The 19422-nt window shown below is 59.4% G+C and overlaps 2 protein-coding genes across 3 annotated transcripts in view; both read right to left on the bottom strand.

Moving 5' to 3' along the window:
- ABCF2 (ATP binding cassette subfamily F member 2) overlaps positions 1–19422 on the bottom strand; it is a 94293-nt gene that overhangs the window by 38786 nt on the left and 36085 nt on the right. The window lies entirely within an intron of this gene.
- Positions 4661–15976, bottom strand: ASB10 (ankyrin repeat and SOCS box containing 10). Of its 2 annotated transcripts, none has more exons than XM_063116660.1 (5): positions 15568–15976; positions 10008–10275; positions 7877–8381; positions 5299–5412; positions 4661–4988 (listed from the first exon to the last, which is right to left on the bottom strand). In XM_063116660.1, the coding sequence occupies exons 1-5, from the start codon at positions 15875–15877 to the stop codon at positions 4803–4805; spliced, it is 1383 nt and encodes a 460-aa protein (XP_062972730.1). In that variant the 5' UTR covers positions 15878–15976; the 3' UTR covers positions 4661–4802. The 2 variants fall into 2 exon arrangements, with proteins under 2 accessions (XP_062972730.1, XP_062973594.1); XM_063117524.1 differs by lacking the exon at positions 15568–15976 and adding an exon at positions 10781–10927.

Genomic DNA, 19422 nt, shown 5'->3' with positions numbered 1-19422 from the left:
CCAATTACCGGCCGGGCGCACAAGGGCCTTTTGTCGGGCGGGGCGGGGCGGGAACAGCTGCTCCGGAGCGGGGCGGGGCGGGGGGAGACCGACTTACCCTCTCAGGGACGCCCCTTCGAGTTAGCGGCCAGCAGACCGGGCAGGATCCCCGCGGGATTCCAGGGAGGGCCCCCTGGACGCGTCAGGATCCGGTGGGCGCTGACCCGAGTTGCTGCGCACTCCGCCGGTCTAAGGCACGCCCCCTCCGCTGCCCCCCAATCTGGCCATCCCGACACCCGCGCAGGCGGGGACGGGCCCCACGCGGCTCTTCTTGCGCATTGCCGAGGATTTGCCCAGGAATGTTCAGCCCCAGAGCCGTTCAGACCTGCCTGCCTAAACTGACAGGCTCAACTAGGCCCGGGTCTTCTTAGGGCAGGCCGGGGACCTGGGCGAGGGGGTCGCGGCGGAGTTTCCTAAGGTCTCCTGTGCAGCGGGAGGGTGGGCTGCTGTGGGGCGCTTGGGGGCTCCTCGGGGGGCTCCTGTGATGTCACCCAGCCCCCTCCCCACAAATGCACGGCCGCTTCAAAGGCGTCCTGTCCAATGGTGCCACACCCGATCCCACCACCACCGGCAGCAGCACCAACTTCCTCCAGCGATGGACGCCCCACGGTGGACTGCAAAGCGGCACGTGGCGGGCTTGCATACCGCCATGTGGGGTGGGCCGTAATTATCCACTTGCAAGCCGGTCGTCTCATCCTGGGGAAGGGTAGAGCCTCGAGGGCTGCGGTGCCCTCCCCCGCCGCCAGGGGGAGCCCTTCTGCACTTGACGCGTTTGAAGACCTCGGGGCTGGGAGGGAGCCTGTGTATGTGTGTGTATGAGAGGGGGGAGTGTGTGCGTGTGTGTGTGTGTGTGTGTGTGTGTGTGTGTGTGTGTGTGTGTGTGTGTTAGAATTCCTGTTCCTGCCAGCCAGCTTTCCCGGGCATCCAGGGAAGGCTCGTTCATCGGCGCCCCCGTGACCCCCGACCCACATGAGACCCACTTGGGAGCGGAGTTCGTCGCTTGGCAGAGAAATGTGCACCGTGCTGCAAGCCTCCCCGTGGAAGCAGCAGCAGCACGGGGAATCACATCCCTGAGGAGGAGGGAGAGCGCTGCCTCGAGTCAGTCCCATTTGTACAGGGACGCGGTTCCAGGCGGCCCGGCCCGATCCTCAGCCGCCAAGGCCATGCACGCTCCTCCGCCCGAAGCAGGGGAAGGCAGCTGCTTGCCTCTCTGGGTGAAGGAATATGAGGAGGTCAACTCTCAGCGGACTGTTCTGCTTGACCCCCGCCCCCCAGCCCATTCGCTCTGGCCTCTCCTGAAGACGCTCCCATCCAGGAGCCAGGGCCAGGGGCAGAATGTGGGCTGGGAGGGTGTGTGTGTTCCTGCGCAGGCCACCGTGGACTAGAGAAAGAGCAATAATGGCCCGATCCACTCCGAGCGCAGACCACATGCCGCTTTCATACCGTTTTTCATAGTGCTACATCCTGTGGCCAGGCCAATAATAAACGCCGGCTAAACTGCATTGCTACTCTGGGCAGAACTGGTGTATCGGAGATCTTGCCGCACGGCCTAGCCGAGGTCAGCGCCGTGGGAGGAAACGCGGATTGGTGCAGGCCTCCGCTCGCGCCTCCAGCGCCCAAGCGCTCCGCGCTGCGCCCCTCCCCCGCCCACATCGGATGCTGGCAAGTCGCCCTTCGCCGGTGCATCCAGGGCAGCAGGACGCTGGCTCCAGCTGTGTCCTGCAGCTCCCTCTGCCGGTGGCCTGCGGCAGCGACACCTGGATGTCGCCTGTCGCCTGCGCAAGCCGTTCCACTGGAGAGGGAGAGGCCCCTAAGGAGATTTTGCCTGGGAGGGGGCGTGCGGCAAGCTCCAGCCTCACCGGCCCAGGCTCCGTCCGACTGCTGTGCTGCTCTGACTGTGCTTCTGCTCTCTGGTTTAGGGGAATGAATGCAGCTGTGGTGCAGCTAGGCAATTTTAGATCGTGGAAGTAGCGGTCCTACAGGGCCCCTCCCTATAGGTGGTCAGGAGCATCACATGAGTTGTGAAGCCCGCATCTCCCAGATTTACAACTGCTTCTGCTTTCCTGATAGTTTATAATAAGAACATGAGAAGGGCCTGAGGCTGGATCAGACCGAGGCTCCATCTAGTCCAGCAGTCTGTTCACACAGTGGCCAGGCAGCCATTGGCCAGGGACCAACAGAGCAGGACATGGTGCAACAGCACCCTCCCACCCATGTTGTTGTTGTTATTATTATTATTATTATTATTATTATTATTATTATTATTATTATTTATATAGCACCATCAATGTTCATGGTGCTGTACAGATTACACAGTAAATAGCAAGACCCTGCCGCATAGGCTTACAATCTAATAAAGTTGTAGTAAACAATAAGGAGGGAAAGAGAATGCAAACAGGCACAGGGTAGGGTAAATAGGCACCGGGTAGGGTGAAGCTAACAGTATAGAGTCAGAACAAACTCAATATTTAAAAGCTATAGGGAAAAGAAAAGTTTTTAGCTGAGTTTTAAAAGCTGTGATTGAGTTTGTAGTTCTCAAGTGTTCTGGAAGAGCGTTCCAGGCGTAAGGGGCAGCAGAAGAAAAAGGACGAAGCTGAGTTAGGGAAGTGGAGGTCCTTGGGCAGGCGAGAAGCATGGCAGCAACTGGTGCACACAGGCTTACTAACTGGGACGCTTGAGGTAGTGCATAGCCATCAGGTCTGCTCCAGGAATTTATTCAACCCCCTTTTAAAGTCATCCAAATTGGTGGCCATCATGACATCTTGTGTTAGTGAGTTCCATAATTTAACTATGCGTTGTGTGAAGAACTTCTTCCTTTTATTTGTCCTGAATCTCCCACCAATCAGCTTCATGTGATATGAACCCATTGGGTTCTAGTATTTTGAGAGAGGGAGAAAAATGTCTCCCCATCCACATTCTCCACACCATGCCTGATTTTGTACACCTCTATTGTGTCTCCCCTTAGCCTCTTTTCCCTTCAAGCTAAACAAGCCCAGCTGTTGCAACCTTCCCTCATAAGGGAGATGCTCCAGTCCCTTGATCATTTTAGTTGCCCTTTTCTGAACTTTTTCCAGTTCTATAATATCTTTTTTAAGCATGTTGACCAAAACTGTACACAGTATTCTAAGTGTGTTCACACCAAAGTTTTGTATAAAGGCAGTATGATATTGGCACTTTTATTCTCAATTCATTTTCTTATAATGCCTAACACGGAGTTTTCCTTTATAACAGCAGCCACACACTGGGCTGACATTTTCATTGAGTTGTCCACCACAACCCCAAGGTCACCGCCAGCTCAGATCCCACTAGGTTATTCTTGAAGATGTGGTTTTTTTGCACCAATGTGCATCACCTTACACTTGCTTACATTGAACCACATCTGCCATTTGGACGTCCACTCTCCCAGCTCTGAGATATCCCTTTGGAGCCTTCGCAATTCCTTTGTGTTTTAACAACCTTAAATAATTTGGTGTCATCAGTAAACTTGGCCACTTCATTGCTCACTCCTAATTCCAGATCATTTATGAACATGCTGAAAAGAATTGGTCCCAATACAGATCCCTGCGGGACCCCACTATTTACTTCCCTCCATCGAGAATTGACCATTTATTCCTATGTTGTTTGGCAAATCCTATTAAAAAACACCTCTGAGCATGAGCAGTTTTGCATATTAAACTCAAGTTGAATCATCGCCCTCTCATGATTACGGGGATAAAATGGAGTTTGCTTCTGCTGCCGTCTGGCTGGCCATTGGGGGGGGGGGGAATGGGCTGGGGCCCCTGGGCTTTGGCCCCAAAGTCCACACCAGCTGCACCATTGAATAAAACAAGCACTAGTCTCAGAGGCGCCCTCTGGCGGGCAGCTCCTGGCAGATAAATGATGCCCGCAAGTCGCCTATGTGAGCGCGAATTGAGCGGGGGGCGGGCGCACGCGGCGAGGGGGAATTGTTGTTGTTAAACCTCGGTCAATCCCAGGTTGCGTGTGTGGGGTCATCTTCAGGCCAAGCAACAGAAAGCGACCCATGGGGAGGGGGCCCCTGGAGCCAGGGAGGTTTGCGGGTCAAGGCGCCATTCAGACAGTTGGTGCCTCTCGGCACGAAAGGAGCAACGCACAGCCGGACGATTAACAAGCCAAAGGTGCGTGTTTATTGAGGGGCGGTCGCCGGGGGGGGGAGCGCCTTTGCCTGGGCGGGGCGCTGCCAACGAGGCGAATCCCAGAGGCGACGGCGACGCAGCTCCTGCGGGCGCAGGCCGCCGTCCATTTCAGGCCCTATTCCGGTGGTGAGCGGTGCCAAAGTACCCACAAACAGGCCCGCTCCTTTCCGAGGAAAGCTCTTCGTGCCGGTGGCCAGGCCTGAGGAGGGGCCGGGCGCCCTTGAGAGGCGGGGCGGGGCGGTTCTCGGGGTGCTCCTCCTGCACAGAGGAAGCCGCCGCAGCTGCCCTGCTGGAAGTGCCCAGGTTCTGCGCCGGGCTCCTCCAGGGCGCCCTGGGAACGGGCGGCCGTCTCCTCGCTGGCACTCGCCCGCCGCACAGCCTCTCCCCCTCGCTCGCAGGCGGGGCGCGAGCCTCGCCCACCCTCAGGGCGTTGCAGGGCTGCCGGGTCGGGGTGGGGGGCACGGGAGGGGCAAGCCGGCCGCCTCCCCTACGCCCAGCGGTTCCTTCCGCGCCCCAGGCCCTGGCGACGGGACGGGCTGATTCTGCCAGGGCAAAAGGCTCCTCGGCCCAGAGTCGGGGGAGGCTCCCCGCTACCCCCACCCCTACCCCTCAGTAAAGCACGTCTTCGAAGCTGAGCAGCAGGAACTGGTGCAGGGCAGGGGGTAGCTGCAGCTCAGGCAGGGCCTGGAGCAGGCGGCCGTCGAGGTGGCTCCGGAGGGCGCAGCGCGCCAGATGCTGCAGGGCGCGGGGGCGCTGGCCCAGGGCGAAGAGCGACTGGAAGAAGCGCGGGTGTTGCTGCAGCGAGCGGGAGAGAGAGGAAGCAGGCGCTGAGGCCGCCCGAAGAAGCAGCCTGCGCGAGCTGCGGCCGCCCCCTCCCTCTTCCCGCCAGCCCGGGCCCCTGCCCGCCCGCCGTCCCATGTCCGGCGGGACATGCTCCTGGAGTCCTGGGGTGGGGGTGGGGGCAGGGAAGAGCTGGGCCCAGACTGGCAGCCGGGTGAAATCCCGCCCCGACGTCGCTTCGAGGGGCAGGAGGGGGCACAACCGCGTGCGTGTACGTGTGTCTGGGGGCGGGGGCGGTGCCGCCCAGGACCCCTCCGCCGCTCACCTGCGCCAGCTCCTCCGGCACGGCCTCCGCCCACTCCTCCGTCACCGGCACGTGCTCGTAGCAGTTGACCAGCGCCTCGACGGAGCGCGGGGAAGCGCAGCAGTGGCGCAGCACCTGCCAGGGGGAGACGGGGGGGGAGATGCTGTAGAGCGGAGCCCAGCCCCGCGCCAGAGACGGCCAAGGGCGGTCGGGCCAAGTGCAAGCACGCAGTGGCCCGCGGCCCGAGCTCGTCGGTACCTGCCTTCCTGGGCTGCTGACCCAGACCACCAGCGGGCCTTTTCCCTGGCGCAGAGAGGCCGGACCCGGCTCAGTCCCTCCAGCTGGCGTAGCCTCCGTCTTCCTCCCTCTCCGTGTGGGGCTCAGTAGGGAGGCCCAAGCAGTCCCAGGGGAAGGCTTGAGCCAGGTCACGTGCCCCGCCTTTGTCCCGGGGGAAGGCCGGCTCCTCCTCCTCTCTCACAGCTCCCGGGGATCGGGCCCTCCTCTTGAGGCCATTTCGTTGCTAGTAAATGAACAGTACATCACTAGATCCTATGATCTATTGCGTGTGCATGAGGGAAAGAAGGACGTGCTACAAATAACAAATGCCAATATGACATTTTCGTTGTCAATTCGGTTTAAGCTACCTTGAGGCTTTAGATGAAACTGGATGCCAAATCACATCCTAAATTCGTCCTCTGCGGGTTGCACAAATGCGGGTCGCCGCGATGTTTCTAATGGCCCTGATCCAGCAGCTCTCTTCGTGCAGCACAAGCGCCGAAAGACGCCTCGCCCGCAGCCCGGGGCTTCCCCCTGCATCTCTAAGCCAGGCGGGGCGGGCATGGCCCCAACGCGCACCCTGGGGACGGGCTGCCTCCGCTGCCAGGCAGCGCGGACAAGACCTGGAGGGAGCGGCCCCGAATCGGGACCCAGGCGCTTCTCTCCGGTGTCCCGCGAGGCCCGTCGCCACGGCGCGCCAGGCATTCAATTCTCGCTCAAGCGGGAAAGGTCTGCTGCGGGCTGGAGGCGGGTCCTTCTAGCAGACCCGCGGGAAGCAGTCAGCTCCGCGGCTCCAACCGTGGGGGTAAGGCGGTCTTCCGCGGGCAGGAGGACGCAGCCCCGCAAGCACAGCTCCCGCGGGCCCACGCACTACCCCACCGCCATCCTCCCATCTGGGGAGCCACGCACGCAACGCCTCCTCTCCGCCCTCCCCAAGGTTACCGGGATGTCATCGGCTGGAAAGGTGGAAACGGCGCTCAGTCCGTAAGCTTCATGAAGCCCTGTGGCGCAGACGCCACCACACACCCCAAAGGAGGCCTGGCCGGTCCCCTAGGGTCGCTTTCCGCGACTGGGAGATTCTCCCGCTCCAGCGCCGCAAAATTCCCATCGCGCTCTTTTATGCAGGAGTCCCCCTCTTACACTGCAAATTAGGGCCTAGGGGTGGGGGCCCACTCCAGGTGGAGCCTTGGCTCAGCCGCACCAGACAGCCGAACACGCAGGGGAGCATCCGCAGAGAGAGGGCGGAGATGCCCCCCCCCCATCGCGGTCCGGTTCGATGCGAGAAGCTGCCAAGCACTGCCGAGAGTTGCCGGCGCACGTACGGGGGGACCGGAGGGGGCACCCCGCAATAAGCTCGAGGCCCCCACAGGTCAGACCTCAACTCCGGTGCACAGGAGCGCCTCCTATGCCGACACCGACACTTCCCTCTGAACAAGGATTGGGGGGGGGGGAGGAGGCCGCAACGTGGTGTGGGGCGCTTCTGGCCTAAGCGCCGCCCCGCCAACACAGCACGAGACGGGCCACCGCTGCAGCGCTCACCGGGCCAGGCAGCGCAGGCCCTCCCCGGGGTTTTGCCTGGAACTGCGGGATCCGGGCGAAGGAGCCGACCAAGGGTATCTCGGCCGCCCCCTCTCCAAGGCCGGCCTCGGGAGTCAAGGCGAGCCCGAGCCCGCTTCACGGAGCTGTTTTATCTCATTATCTGGTGTTAATAGGAGATTAATTAGTGTTAATTGTTGATTTTCCTGCATTTTCCCAAAGGGGAGAGCAATCTGCCAAGCCTGGGAATTAAGACAGATGGTTAACCCCTCGTGCGCTGAGGTGGCCCACGAGAGCAGGTGGTTGCGGCAGGCCGGGAGAGGGAATGTGCCTCTGGGCCGCGTCCGCCCCTCTCCTTCCCAGGGCCAATGCCTCAGGTCCGGCCCTCGCCAGGACCACTCCCGCAGAGGGCAGCCCGCCCCGTCCTGCCGTGCCCCCGGCGGCGGGGATAGCTGCTCGGCGCCCTGGGCGAGGGAAGAGCAGCACGCGTCGTCGTCCAGTTGAAGCCCTAGCGCGGAGGCAGGGAGCCATCGCTGCCTACTGAAGAGACTAAGCAAGCGACCCATCCCTCCCGCCCTCCCAAGGCAGGCTGGGCGACTAGGCCACCCACCCTGCCTGCCCCCCAGCGGGAACGTCTTCCCTGGACTTTCTCGTGGCATCCGTGAGCGCCCACCCGGCTTGCTCGAGTGCTGACAGGCAGCTCCAGCGCCGAGCGGGCCTCGTGAGGCACTGACCAGGAGAAGAGCCCGGCCCCGCCTTCCTGCTGCCCCCGCCCGGCTGCCCGCACCTTGAGCAGGGCTCCCGGCCAGACGCGCACAGCGCCGTGGTTCAGCAGCTCGCGCACGGCCAGCTCCGGCTGGTGCTGGAGCCGGTAGGCCGCCCCCTGCAGGACGTTGTGCAAGGGCGTGTTGCCGCTGTAGCTCATGAGGTTGACGTTGGCGCCGTGGGCGAGGAGCAGCGCCACCACGCGGTGGTTGGCGGTCTTGCAGGCGAGGTGCAGCGGGCGCTGCCGGTCGAGGTCGGCGGCGTCCACGCGGGCCCCCGCCTCCAGCAGCTGTCGGCTCACATCGTAGTAGTCGTCCGCAGCCTGGGGCGGATGGGGCTGGGCGCAGGCGGCGTTCAGCGGGGTCTGCCCCTCGGCGTTCTTAGCCTCCAGGTCGGCCCCGTAGCGCAGGAAGAGCCGCACGTGCTCCGCCAGGCCCAGCCGAGCCGCCACGTGCAGCGGGCTGTCGCGCTCCTCCTCCGACCACGCGTTCACTTTCGCGCCCTGGCGCAGCAGGAGGCGAGCGCACCTGGGGGCGGGGAGAGGGGGCGAAGCATGAATGCTGCGGTCGTCGCGCGGCCGTGGAGCGCCCCCGCCCCCGCCCTACCCTCACCGCCCTGGCGGTCTCGGACTCCCGCCGCTGCGCTCAGGCCTGCCTTGCGGTGCGCTGCGCACCGTCTTGCCCTGCGCTCACAGACCCCGAAGTACGGTTGCGCCTCGTGCTCCGCTAGCGGAGGGGCCCCGGCCAGCCCCGGCCTTGTCGGAGGAGCGGCTGCTGGGCTGCTGGAGCTGCGCGTGTTTTCTCTGCTTAAAGTGACTGGCAGCGTCTATAAGCCGCCCTATAACGAAGCTCTCAGCCTATAGCCAGCCTAAAAGTTCTCCGGGGGAGGGGGGAGCGCACCAAAAAAGCAGGGGGGGGAGCAATTAATCGGCAGTTTGCAGGCCTTTTAAAGACAAAATTGTAAACTGCTTTTAAAGTATTCGTTTGTTAATACAAGAATAAAGAGGGGGTGGCCCCCTTTAGCCCACCCCTGGCTGCAGGCACGGCTGGCAGCGAGAAATCAAGCTATGTGAAAATCCATTTGTTGCGCGAGATTTGGCCTCGCTGGGCAGGGGCGGCTTCTCTTCTGGAGACTTGGCATTTTCACGGCATCCTCTCCTGAGCACGCGCTGTCTCTTGCCCACCGTATCACCCGCCTCCGCCTGTGCCCTCTTACCATGCAGGGACTGTTTGGGAGTTTGTTCTGGGGCCCGACACATGCCCCTCCCCCCTGCACCGCCGCTCCATTCCAGGGCCGGGCAAAGCTGGTCATAGGCCCGGGCCAGACGGGAAAAGTAGGCGCCCATTTCAAACTGCTCATTAAGTATTTTTAATCAGTTCTAAATACATATGAACTAAAACGATTTATAAAAAAAGGTAATGGCAAGCGCTTTTATTCAAGACGTATATAAGACTTAACTTCTTCACATTCAGAAATGCTTTACGTGCTTTTCTTTGGGCAAATTCATCATCAACAGAAAAATTAGGCAACTTTGCCTTGTCAATGTTAGTACTGTCTGCTTACCCACAGGAGAGCTACTTCGTAAGAAATCTTTACCAAAGGCTCTACCACAGGGACTCGGAGTAGGCCCCCTCAAAATCGTAGGCCCAGGCCGGCTGGCTCCCGCCCCCCCCCCCCCGCTCCATCGCAGGAGCCGAGCAAGCACAGCCGCTCCTCTCGCATTCTCCGCTCCCCTCGCGGGCTGCGTCTTGGAAAGGCGGCCCGAGCAGAGGAGAAGAAGCGCCCTCCGCTCATCCCTTGCTCTTCCCAAGGGGCCCTGAAGAGCTTTCTGCCCCGGCCACGTGGGCCACGTGGGGAGGGTCGGCTTCCTCCTCCTGGGTTGGGCTAGTCCAAGGGTGAATGGGACTAACGTTCGAGCTACGGTGCCACCATCTCGGACTCGAGAGTGCCGAAGCGAGGCTCCCTCCGGCTGCTGTTCCCGGAAGCGGCCTCAGTCCCTGGCCGGGCCCTTCCAGTTGCCCCAACATCTGGCGCCGGCGAGAGGAAGGGCGCCACACCGCCCCTTCCGCAGCAGGGAGGCCAAGGGAGAAGGCCAGGGGGGCGAAGAGGGCCCTCGCGGAAGGACGTGCATGCCGAGGGGCGCGACTACTCACTCGATGGAGCCGGGGCCCCTGCACAGGTGCAGCGGCTGGAATCCCTCTTCGGAGACGGCCTCAGGGTCAGCGCCGAAGGAGAGCAGCAGGCGGGCGCAGTCTGTCGTGGCAGCCGCGCAGGCTGCGTGCAGCGCCGTCTGCCCGCCCGGCGCCAGGTCCACGTCCGCCCCTCGGAGCAGCAGGTGGCGCAGGCAGTCCAGGTAGCCGCGGCTGGCGGTGATGTGCAGCGGGGTGGTCAGCTCCTGCTGGTAGGTTAGAGACCAAAGCCCTGGAGAGGAGAGGAGAGGAGAGGAGAGGGGTCAGTGCAGGCAACGAGGCGCAGGTCGGGGGCAGGGGTAGCGCTCTGCACATGCTCACGGGCGCCGGAGTCTCCGGCCTTTGGGGGGCACTGAAAACAGGCCGCCCTCGTGCCCGCGCTGCTGAGCGGGGCTTGGCCACGCGCCCGAGAAGGCCTACCCTGAGGGAGGCCTGGTTCAGCCCCGCCCGCTCCCCTGGTTGCAACCCTCTCACGGGCGCGCGCGAGGTGGGGTGGGCAGCCCCTGCTTTGCACACAGGAGGCCCGGGCTCGGTCCCGGCGACACCCGCAGGCTGGCAGGGCAAGGCAGGGATCCGCCTGAAGCCCTGGTGAGAGAGCAAGGCTGGGCCGGGGTGGCTGGCCTGTTCCATGCCCTCTGCCTCTCCCCAGGGCGGCCAAGCCCTTCCCGACGACTCCCTCCGCCCCGTGCCGCCGCCGCCGCCGCCGCTCCTCAGCTGCCCTTGCCGGCGCACTCAACCAGCGGGAGTTGGAGCGGTAGTTCTTCCACTCGTCCAGGTCACTGGTGTCGAAGACGACATTGGGGCCCACGCCGTTCTCGGGGTCGGCCAGGAGGCCGAGCAGGGCGCACCCGTCGCCCGTCAAGAGCGCCCGCCAGAAGGCCTGCGCCGCGCCCTGGGCCTTGCGCGTCGCGATGGGCTCCATGGCCTGCGTCACCGGGGCCCCGGGAGATGGCGGCGGCGGGGTCTCTGTGGCCAAAGGTGCTTTCGCTGCTGCCGCTGGAAGAGAGCCGGCTCGCTCTGGGCGGGCCGGGGTGGAGGTGTCAGGTCGCAGCCGGTGGCGGCGCTTCTATTCTGGGACGTGTGCCTGGCCCGCGTCGCCACACCGGCTTAAAGGAGACGCGGCCGCGGGGCGAGGAGTGGGGGTGGGGTGGGGTTCCTGGGCCAAGTCGTAGCTGGGCCAGGACTGACCTACCTCACAGGGCTGTTTGTTTGCGCGAGACAAGAAGAAAGCCAGGGAAACTTTTTGCAAATGACACGGGCCCAGGACCAGCCAGGGCGGGGCTGCCTCGGCGGCCACCTCCTGAGTCTCATACCGGGGAGCAACCACGTGCGGGATCGCGGGTGGGGCACTTCTGGCCTACAGGCGCGGTTCGGACCGCCAACGTCGACCCCTTTGCCTCGTTTCCCCATGCCCCACAACATCACCCCGCTGAACACCACGACCCGTGCGCACGACTCTGGCTGCGGTCACTTCCCAGGGGCGGGCCAGCCAGGCTTGCACCTTCTGGCCTCGATCCGTGCTCTGTGGTGTTGGCCTGGCAGCCCCTGTCCATCAGCTTGCCCCGGGAATAAGCTGTGTGTGCCCTGCCCGCACCCTCCAGGAGCGCCCGCAATGCAATTGGTGAAAGGAGCCGTCTGAAGGCTGCCCCTGCCTTTGCCTGCGGTTGAGTTCAAACCAAGAGCAGAGGAGACCTGGGGGAGGAGCGAGAGGGAGCTCAGCCTTGGGCCCACTTCTTCTACATGCAGGTTCAGCGGGGGATGGACTTCCTTTCGCTGGAGGATGGACAACTATCTATCAGGAGTACTGCAGTTGCATGCTGCTTTGTACATTCAGTAGGGAGTGGATTGGATGGCCTCAAGGTACCTTCTATTAAGAGTACAAAATAGAAAGCCTGACTCCAGCTTGGTGCTGTTCAAATGCTCAGAATGTCCCCAGGTCTTCACTGCTGAGAGAGCCCAGAGGAACAAGGGTGCATTGAAAGCCAAGAGGCAGACATTCCCTCCCCCTCCCATAATGCCAGAACCCGAACATGGTCAACCCATGAAGCTGATTGGTGGGAGATTCAGGACAGATAAAAGGAAGGACTTCTTGTTCAACTCTGGAATTCACTACCACGAGCTATGCGGGTGGCCACCAATTTAGATGGCTTGAAAAGGAGGTTAGATAAATTCCTGGAGGAGAAGAATATAAATGACTACTAGTCCTGATAGCTCTATGCTACCTCCAGGATCAGAAGACGTATGCCCATGTACACCAGTTGCTGGGGAACATGGGTGGGAGGGTGCTGTTGCATCGTGTCCTGCTTGTGGGTCACTGGTCAACTGCTGGTTGGCCACTGTCTGAACAGAGTGCTGGATGAGATGGACCCTTGGCTTGATCCAGCATCAGGGACCTTCTTATGGAGTAACAGCTCCAAGGAGCAGGGCCTGCCCGACTGGGCCTCTCAGCAGTTGGTGTGTGAATTCAAAAGAGGTGCTGGGTGCCTGGCTGTACCGTGGCAGCTGTCAGCAGTGGCGGTGGTGCCACTGAAAAGACTGGCCTCAGCCAACCACTGAACACACACAGCACAAGACCCACGCCCTCCAACCACCAGGCAGAATCTCTCAAAGCCTTTCCGAGAGGACCCTTGAGGACCAAACAGGCTTTATGCTAGCAGGTAAGCTACACAACCAGGTAAACTTGGGGGTGGGGGAGAGGAAGAGGAGGATTTGGCAGAGATTAAGTGGATCTGAGAAATGATGTCACTATTAAAGCTCAGGTTGCTGTCAAAGATGGTTCTGTCTCTGTCATAAACAACTGTTTGGGGCAAAATACTGTGAATTAGGTTAAAAAGCAACTAATACATTAAATGATTAAAAAACGGGGGGGGGGGATAAAAACCTAATCTGGTCAAGAAAATTTGAAATGGGCAAAGTTTTTCTAGCCTAACATGTAAAATGTGGTGTTTATTTTAATTTGTTTATTGGGCTTTTTAAAATCATCCTATACTATATTTTTAGCACTTTGAATTGGGCCCAGAAACTGTTCGGAAACCAGGGCAGATGGCAAAATGCCGGTGTAATACAAATGCTTTTGGCAGTCCCTGTGAGCAATCTTGCTGCCCTGCTATTTGGCCAGCTGAAGTTTCCAGACCATTTTCAAAGGCAGCTCAAAGCATTATGAATATCACAGTGCGGTTCTCTCACCAAGAGGTCATCAGAGTGTGGATGATTGGAGCCAGGTGATCTATGTCCAGATAAGGTTGCAACATGTGCATTATTCTAAGGGTTAGGGGTGCACAATCTGTAGCTCCCTCAAGGCCTTCATTGCAGCTCCCAAGGGTGCCCTGACCCTCTCCTGCTGCTGCCAACATCCCCACCACCACCACAGTGATTGTGACGCACATTTCCCTTTCCCCACTGCTGCCGCTGCCAGGGAGGGAAGAACAACCTGCCTCAGGATCTCAGGGATTCGGGTGTGAACATCAGCCCCACAACCCTCGAACCAGCATCACATTGGGGCTGAGAAGGTTGTGCCTCCCTCCAGTCTAAGGTGTAAAACAGTGCTCTGTGCCACCGAGGTCACCTGTGCCTCCGGAGACTGCTAGACCCAAGAGCCCCCCACCGCCCAAACTATGAACCTGATCCTTCAGAGCAAGGACGCAGCAGCTCAGGCCTGGGGACCCAAATCCAGCCCACTGGGGTCTCCAGAAGGCCATGGACATGAGCCCTAGCTCTGGGCCCGTCTCTCCCCTCCCCCCTCCATCACTGAACATTGTGTGTGTGTGTTGTTTCTGGCTTTTGTGCAAGTTTTATCCCCCTTCAAAAGCTGAAAAGTCTCTCCAAAGGCTTTGCTTGTGGCAATGAGAGCTTTAAGCGAAAACATGCTGGCATTTGGCTCCACCCACTTTCCTTTCAGCCCCGCCCACCTCTGGAATGCAGCCCCCAAGAGGTTCTCCACAATGTGGTCCCAATCCTCCTGCAGCTTAAAGAGGTTCTGCGCTCGTGTTTTGGAGCAACAGCAGAGAACGTTTGGGCGGTCAAAATCCATATTACCACAGTTGGAATGTGTCAAGGTCTGTATTCCAGCAGTGGGTGTGGTCAGAGCCCAAAAGTGGGAGGCGTTACAGGCATGACTTTGTTTAGTATGCAAAATGGGGAGGGGAGAGACACATGTGTCCATTAGATTTGTTAAACCCCTCCTAGAACAGATGTGCATCCAGGCACCCTCCTTCCCCAATGTGTGCAAGGTGCTCTTGACTAGCTTAATAGTTGGGGATCAGAGCAGGACAGAGTGTGTGATATCAATAATCCAGATATTGATGAGGAGGACAGGTGGCCTGTGGGGAGAGAGGCCTGCAGGCCAGAGAGTCCCCCACCTTTTCTTTAGCTGGAGAACCCCCCTCCAAAACAAATGGGACACCACTCAGCTGGGCAGGCAAAACACACCCACTCTGCAGGGCCATCCACCTGAGTTCCAGTCACCACCTCCAGGCCTTGGGTCGGAAGGCCCCCCTGCCTCACCTGAGAAGGTACCATTGATAAGCACTCTTTGAGTCCAATTCTGCTGCCAACTGTCCCCAGCTCTAGCCCATAACACTCTGGGGAGGGGGGCTAGGATTGGGACCCAGCACGTCTGCCCTGAAGTGGCTATTTTGGTTCCTCACAAGGATTTAAGGTAGAAGCCTGGATTTAAGGGCCCCTCTAATTGTGACTCTGCTGACCAGGGGGGTGGGGTGGGTCAGGTCCCTCCCCCCCCCACTTCAGGCTCTTAAGGAGACAAACGAGCATTTTCAGAGGAGGGCAACCAGGATGATCAAGGGTCTGGAAACAAAGCTCTATGAAGAGAGACTGAAAGAACTGGGCATGTTTAGTCTGGAGAAGATAAGATTGAGGGGAGACATGAGAGCACTCTTCAGATACTTAAATGGTTGTCACACAGAGGTGGGCCAGGATCTCTTCTTGATCCTCCCAGAGTGCAGGACATGGAATAACGGGCTCAAGTTAACGGAAGCCAGATTCCAGCTGGACATCAGGAAAACTTCCTGACTGTTAGAGCAGTACGACAATGGAACCAGTGACCTAGGGAGGTGGTGGGCTCTCCCACACTAGAGGCCTTCGAGAGGCAGCTGGACAACCACCTGTCAGGGATGCTTTAGGGTGGATTCCTGCATTGAGCGGGGGGTTGGACTCGATGGCCTTGTAGGCCCCTTCCAACTCTGCTATTCTATGATTCTATGACCTCATCAGTGTATGCGTGAAGATTTTTTTGCCCCAATGGGCATCACTTTACTTCCATTTAACCACATTTGCCATTTTAATGCCTGTTTCCCTAATTTGGAGAGCACCTTTTGGATCTCTTGACCATTCCATTTTGTTTTAACTATCCAAAATAATTTGATGTAATCACCAAACATGGCCTCCTCACTGCTCACTCCTTTCCCCCGATCCTACATGAATAGGATTTAAAGTCCTGCTCCCAGTACAGATGTATTCCATATTTATCTATCAGGTGTAGATCTTGCCTTTCCACCACTCCTCTTACCCCATTTCTGGCTGGTCCAGCGCAGGTCGTGGCTCTTGGCCTGGATCACGAGGTTGACCTCAGCTCGCTCCGAGAAGTGCCGTTGCACCTCAGCCAGGTCCCCCGTGTACAGGGCGTTCTGGACCACCACATCTCGGCATTCCAGGGGCTCTTTGTGGGTTCTGGTGCTCAGCGATGAGGTTACCGGGCTGCAGTAGGAGCCTGGCCTCTTGGCACAGTCCCGCCTCCATCGCCACCACCACCACTCCTGCTGCTGCTGCTGCTGCCGCCCCAAGGAATGCCACCTGGAGGAGGAGGAGGACCTGGACATGGGCTCCCTCGGAGGGACCGACTCTCCGGATGGCTCCTTGCGTTGCTGCTGTGCTGTGCCTGTCCTTGATAAGCAGTGTGTGTGTGTGTGTGTGTGTGTGTGCGTGTGTGCGTGTCCATCCATGGGCCCCAGACCTGACTCAGCCTTTATAAATAGCTGTGTTAGCAGCAGCCTGTCTGCTGCCAGTTTGTTTATCATCGGCTCCCAAAATATATTCAGCATTTGAGCCAACACAGGTGTTTTGTGTCAGGATCAGCTTACAACATGGAAAATAGCAAATGTTTTCAAGCATGTGCAGAGTGCCTCCCCATCAGTGCTGAGACTCCATAAGCAGCCTCTTGCATCTGGAATTGGGGAGGGGGCTTCCTCCGGAGCTAGGCTGCTGGGATCCCTACACTCTCCCTTATAAAAACTTGCTCTGGTGGGGGGGGGGCATTGATGGAGTCCAGAACCCCAGTCGAGGGGGGGCGTTTGGAAGGAAAGGGCCCCCACAGTGGTTGGCCCCTCAAAGGCAAGGCTGGCCACCCACCCACCCACCTTGAGCGGCCTCTGGAGCAGTTCTCAAGCAGCAGGAGTCCGTTGCGGACTGAGCTCTCCAAGGGAAGAGCCCCATCCTGGAAAATAGGTCAAGGGGCCTTCAAATAGAGCAGGGTTAGAGTTAGGCAATGGTCCTCCAGAAGTGGTTGGACTATGGCCAGGGATGATGGGAGCTGTAGTCTCCAAGACAGGTTCCCCACACCTGAAATAGAGGAAAGGTGACAGCTCACCCCCAGAGGCAACCGGGGAATCATCATCTTCTGTGTATATTTCCACCAAAGGCCTCCTTTGGCATCCTGTGGGACACCTCACCCTATAGGGAAGGGGTCTGCCCCCTTCCTGCCCAGGTAAAGGCAGACATGTGGTGCTGGTGCCCGTCCTGCCTAAATGGCTCTACTCTGCCTCCTTTCAGCTGGGACATGCCCAGAACCTCTGTTGCCCCTCCCCTCTCACTTGCCATCCCTCCCTCTGGCTTTTGGGCTGGGAAGGAGAGCTGCTGCTGGTGCCTTAGGCCCAGGAAACGTCTCAAGTGACCTGCTCGCACAAGCATCCCAGAGGCCGTTGCTCTGGAAGGCTTTTGACTCCATGACTTGTGCAGCTGCAGGTAGGCCCAGCAGTTGGTTGCCTTGACCCAAAGGAAGCACAAGGGTCCGTGCTCTCCGAAGCTGGGCCCGCACTGAGCTCAACACCCTTTCCTGTTGACATGCAGATCCCTCCCCACCTCCAGCATCTCTGGCACAATCCAGAGAAGGCTGGGGACAAGCAGTAGGAAACGTTCCCCCCCCCCCTTGCCTTGCCCATGAGCTCCCAGAGGCATCCCTCACTGCTGGCCTCTGTTAGATATGGAATGGCTAGCAGAGATTGGGGTTAGGGTTAACCCCCATGCTGCCGGGCTGCTAGTCTGCCCCCCCCTCCTATGGTTCATGGAACACCCATTTGCTTCTTCTGGTCAGCCCATGGGTCTGGGGCAGGGGAATGACAGCCGACAGCAGCCTCCAATATGTGGCTATCCCTGCCTAGCTGCAGCACCTGGGCCTCCCTCACTGGACAGCTGCGTCTATCTGTGATGGGGGCAGAGCAAGAGGGGCCCTCCAGCCCTCCCCTGAGAATAAGCTGACTGGGTGGGGAAACCAAGCCCCAGATACTACTGGACTGGAACTCCCATGTGCCCCAGCTGGCACGAGCCATGGCCACGAGTGATGGGGGTTGCAGCCCAGAAATACCTGGAAGGCTACAGGCTCCCACCTCTGTGCTGAAGTTTTGACTTCCTGGTGGATTGAAATGCTGTGGGGTCGTTTGGGGTCTTTTTCAAGAACAGGAGGGGACACATGCAGAAAAATCATCTGAGAACCATGGGTCCATGACATGGGTCCTGTGCAGCAGGGTGGGTTACCAGGCTCCCCCCACCCCCAAGGGTGGCCACCAGCAGCCATTCATTCCTGCCGGCTGCAGCAGAGGGGGGTGAGGGGGGCAGGGGCCCTTCCCACCAGCCCTGCGGAAAAGCGTGCTTGCTTTTGCCCTCTTCCTCCCACACCCTTTTCCTTTTGCCTTGTCTCTTTAGATTGTAAGCCTCTAGGCAGGAAGCGTCTTATTTTTGTGGGTTGCACACGGGGGGGGGGGGGGGGCTTTTATCCTGCTCCGAAGAGTAGGATAAAAATGCTTTACATACATCATAAATACAAGATGGAGACCAGTTTGGAAAAGTTAAAGATGCCCCCCGCTGGACTTTCATTGTGGAACAGGGCTGAGGGAGGCCTTCTCCAGGCCAGGCCAGAGTCCTCCTCGCGGGCCCTTTGCTCTCCTTTCGTGTTCCTGGCTTTGGGCCTGGAGCCAGGCGTGGCTTTTGTTGGAAAGGCCCCAAAGGGCCTGTGGGGCCAGCTTCCTTCCACGGAGCTCCAAGGGGGGCACTCAGCGCCTGTGACGCTGCTGCTGCTTGGAGCCTGAAGGCGGAGCAGCCCATCCCGCGGGAGGGCCAAGGGGCGGCTTTGATCCCTTCCTGGCTTAGGTCGGCACCGAATTCTGCTGAATAAACGAAGTGAGCTCAAGACGCATTGAGGGCCTGGTAGCATCTTCTCTTCCAATTGAACTCACCGTGTCGGAACTTGATGCTCTCATCCAGACCGGTGGGCAGAGCAGCCCGGCAGCCGGCCTTGCCCTCAGCTGGGAGGTGGTGATTTATAGCGTGTCCCTTTCAAAAGCACGGCCCCTGCCCCTGGCCCCTGCCCTCGTCTAAGGATTTTCCGTAGTTCCAGCACAGCTGTTGGGAGCCCTCCTCAGCAGCCTTGCCAGCATCTCAACGTCCCTTGGAAGTGCAGCACCTGGGCCTTCTGCTCAGCGGCACAAACCTGGGGAAAGCTTTGGTCCTGGCTGGGTGCAGCACCCCCCTCCTGGCTCACGTGCAGATGGGACAGAACGGGGTGGCGACCAGTCAGCGCCTGGCAGAAGTACAAATACAGCTTTATTCTTTTTAGTCTCTACATTTTGTGAGCAAAAAGATCCCGTAGGAATTTCGGAGGGTCACATGACCCCCTTTGCAGCCACACGATCCTCAGTCCTCCTCCTCTCAGTCCGTTGAGCATGTTGTTGGCCTTGGCGGCTCTGAAGGCGGCCCTCTCGAGGCTGCTCCTCCTGGGCAAGGCCCCTCTCACCACCACCCTTCCCCAGGCCACCCCCCAAAGTGCCACCGCTTCCCCCTTCCAAACACAACCCTCTCATTGCTTTCGGAGGGCAGCAGCACTGGGATGGCCAAGCCCAGCTCCTGCCTGCCTGCCTGCCTCAACCTTTAGCAGGGTCCCTGGTGCACTGCATGCACCGAGGGACAAGGAGGACCTGGCCTCCCTTGAAGGCTCCTCACCTCCCAAGACCCAGGTTCTTGTCGAGGAGATGCAGCCCAGTGGGATAAGACAAACTGCTTTGCATGCAGAAGGTCCCAGGTTCAAGCCCCAGAAGCATCTCTAGAGGGCTGTCTAAATGCGCGATTATACGATGCAACACTCACTGCACACCCG

The sequence above is a fragment of the Elgaria multicarinata genome, chromosome 1 (assembly GCF_023053635.1).
Source record: "Elgaria multicarinata webbii isolate HBS135686 ecotype San Diego chromosome 1, rElgMul1.1.pri, whole genome shotgun sequence".
Classification (NCBI taxonomy): Eukaryota; Metazoa; Chordata; class Lepidosauria; order Squamata; family Anguidae; genus Elgaria; species Elgaria multicarinata.
Note: the sequence above shows the minus strand (reverse complement) of the source record. Positions and strands in the feature narration are given on the sequence as shown.

Bases quoted from the DNA above. Each gene is read 5' to 3' on its own strand.
- ASB10 (XM_063116660.1), bottom strand. From the start codon at position 15,877: ATGTCCAGGTCCTCCTCCTCCTCCAGGTGGCATTCCTTGGGGCGGCAG. The intron at 10,276-15,567 runs GTAAGAGGAGTG...TCTCCTCTCCAG, and splicing joins CTGGACCAGCCAGAAATGGG to GGCTTTGGTCTCTAACCTAC. The intron at 5,413-7,876 runs GTGCGGGCAGCC...TCCCCCTGGCAG, and splicing joins GGCCGGGAGCCCTGCTCAAG to GTGCTGCGCCACTGCTGCGC.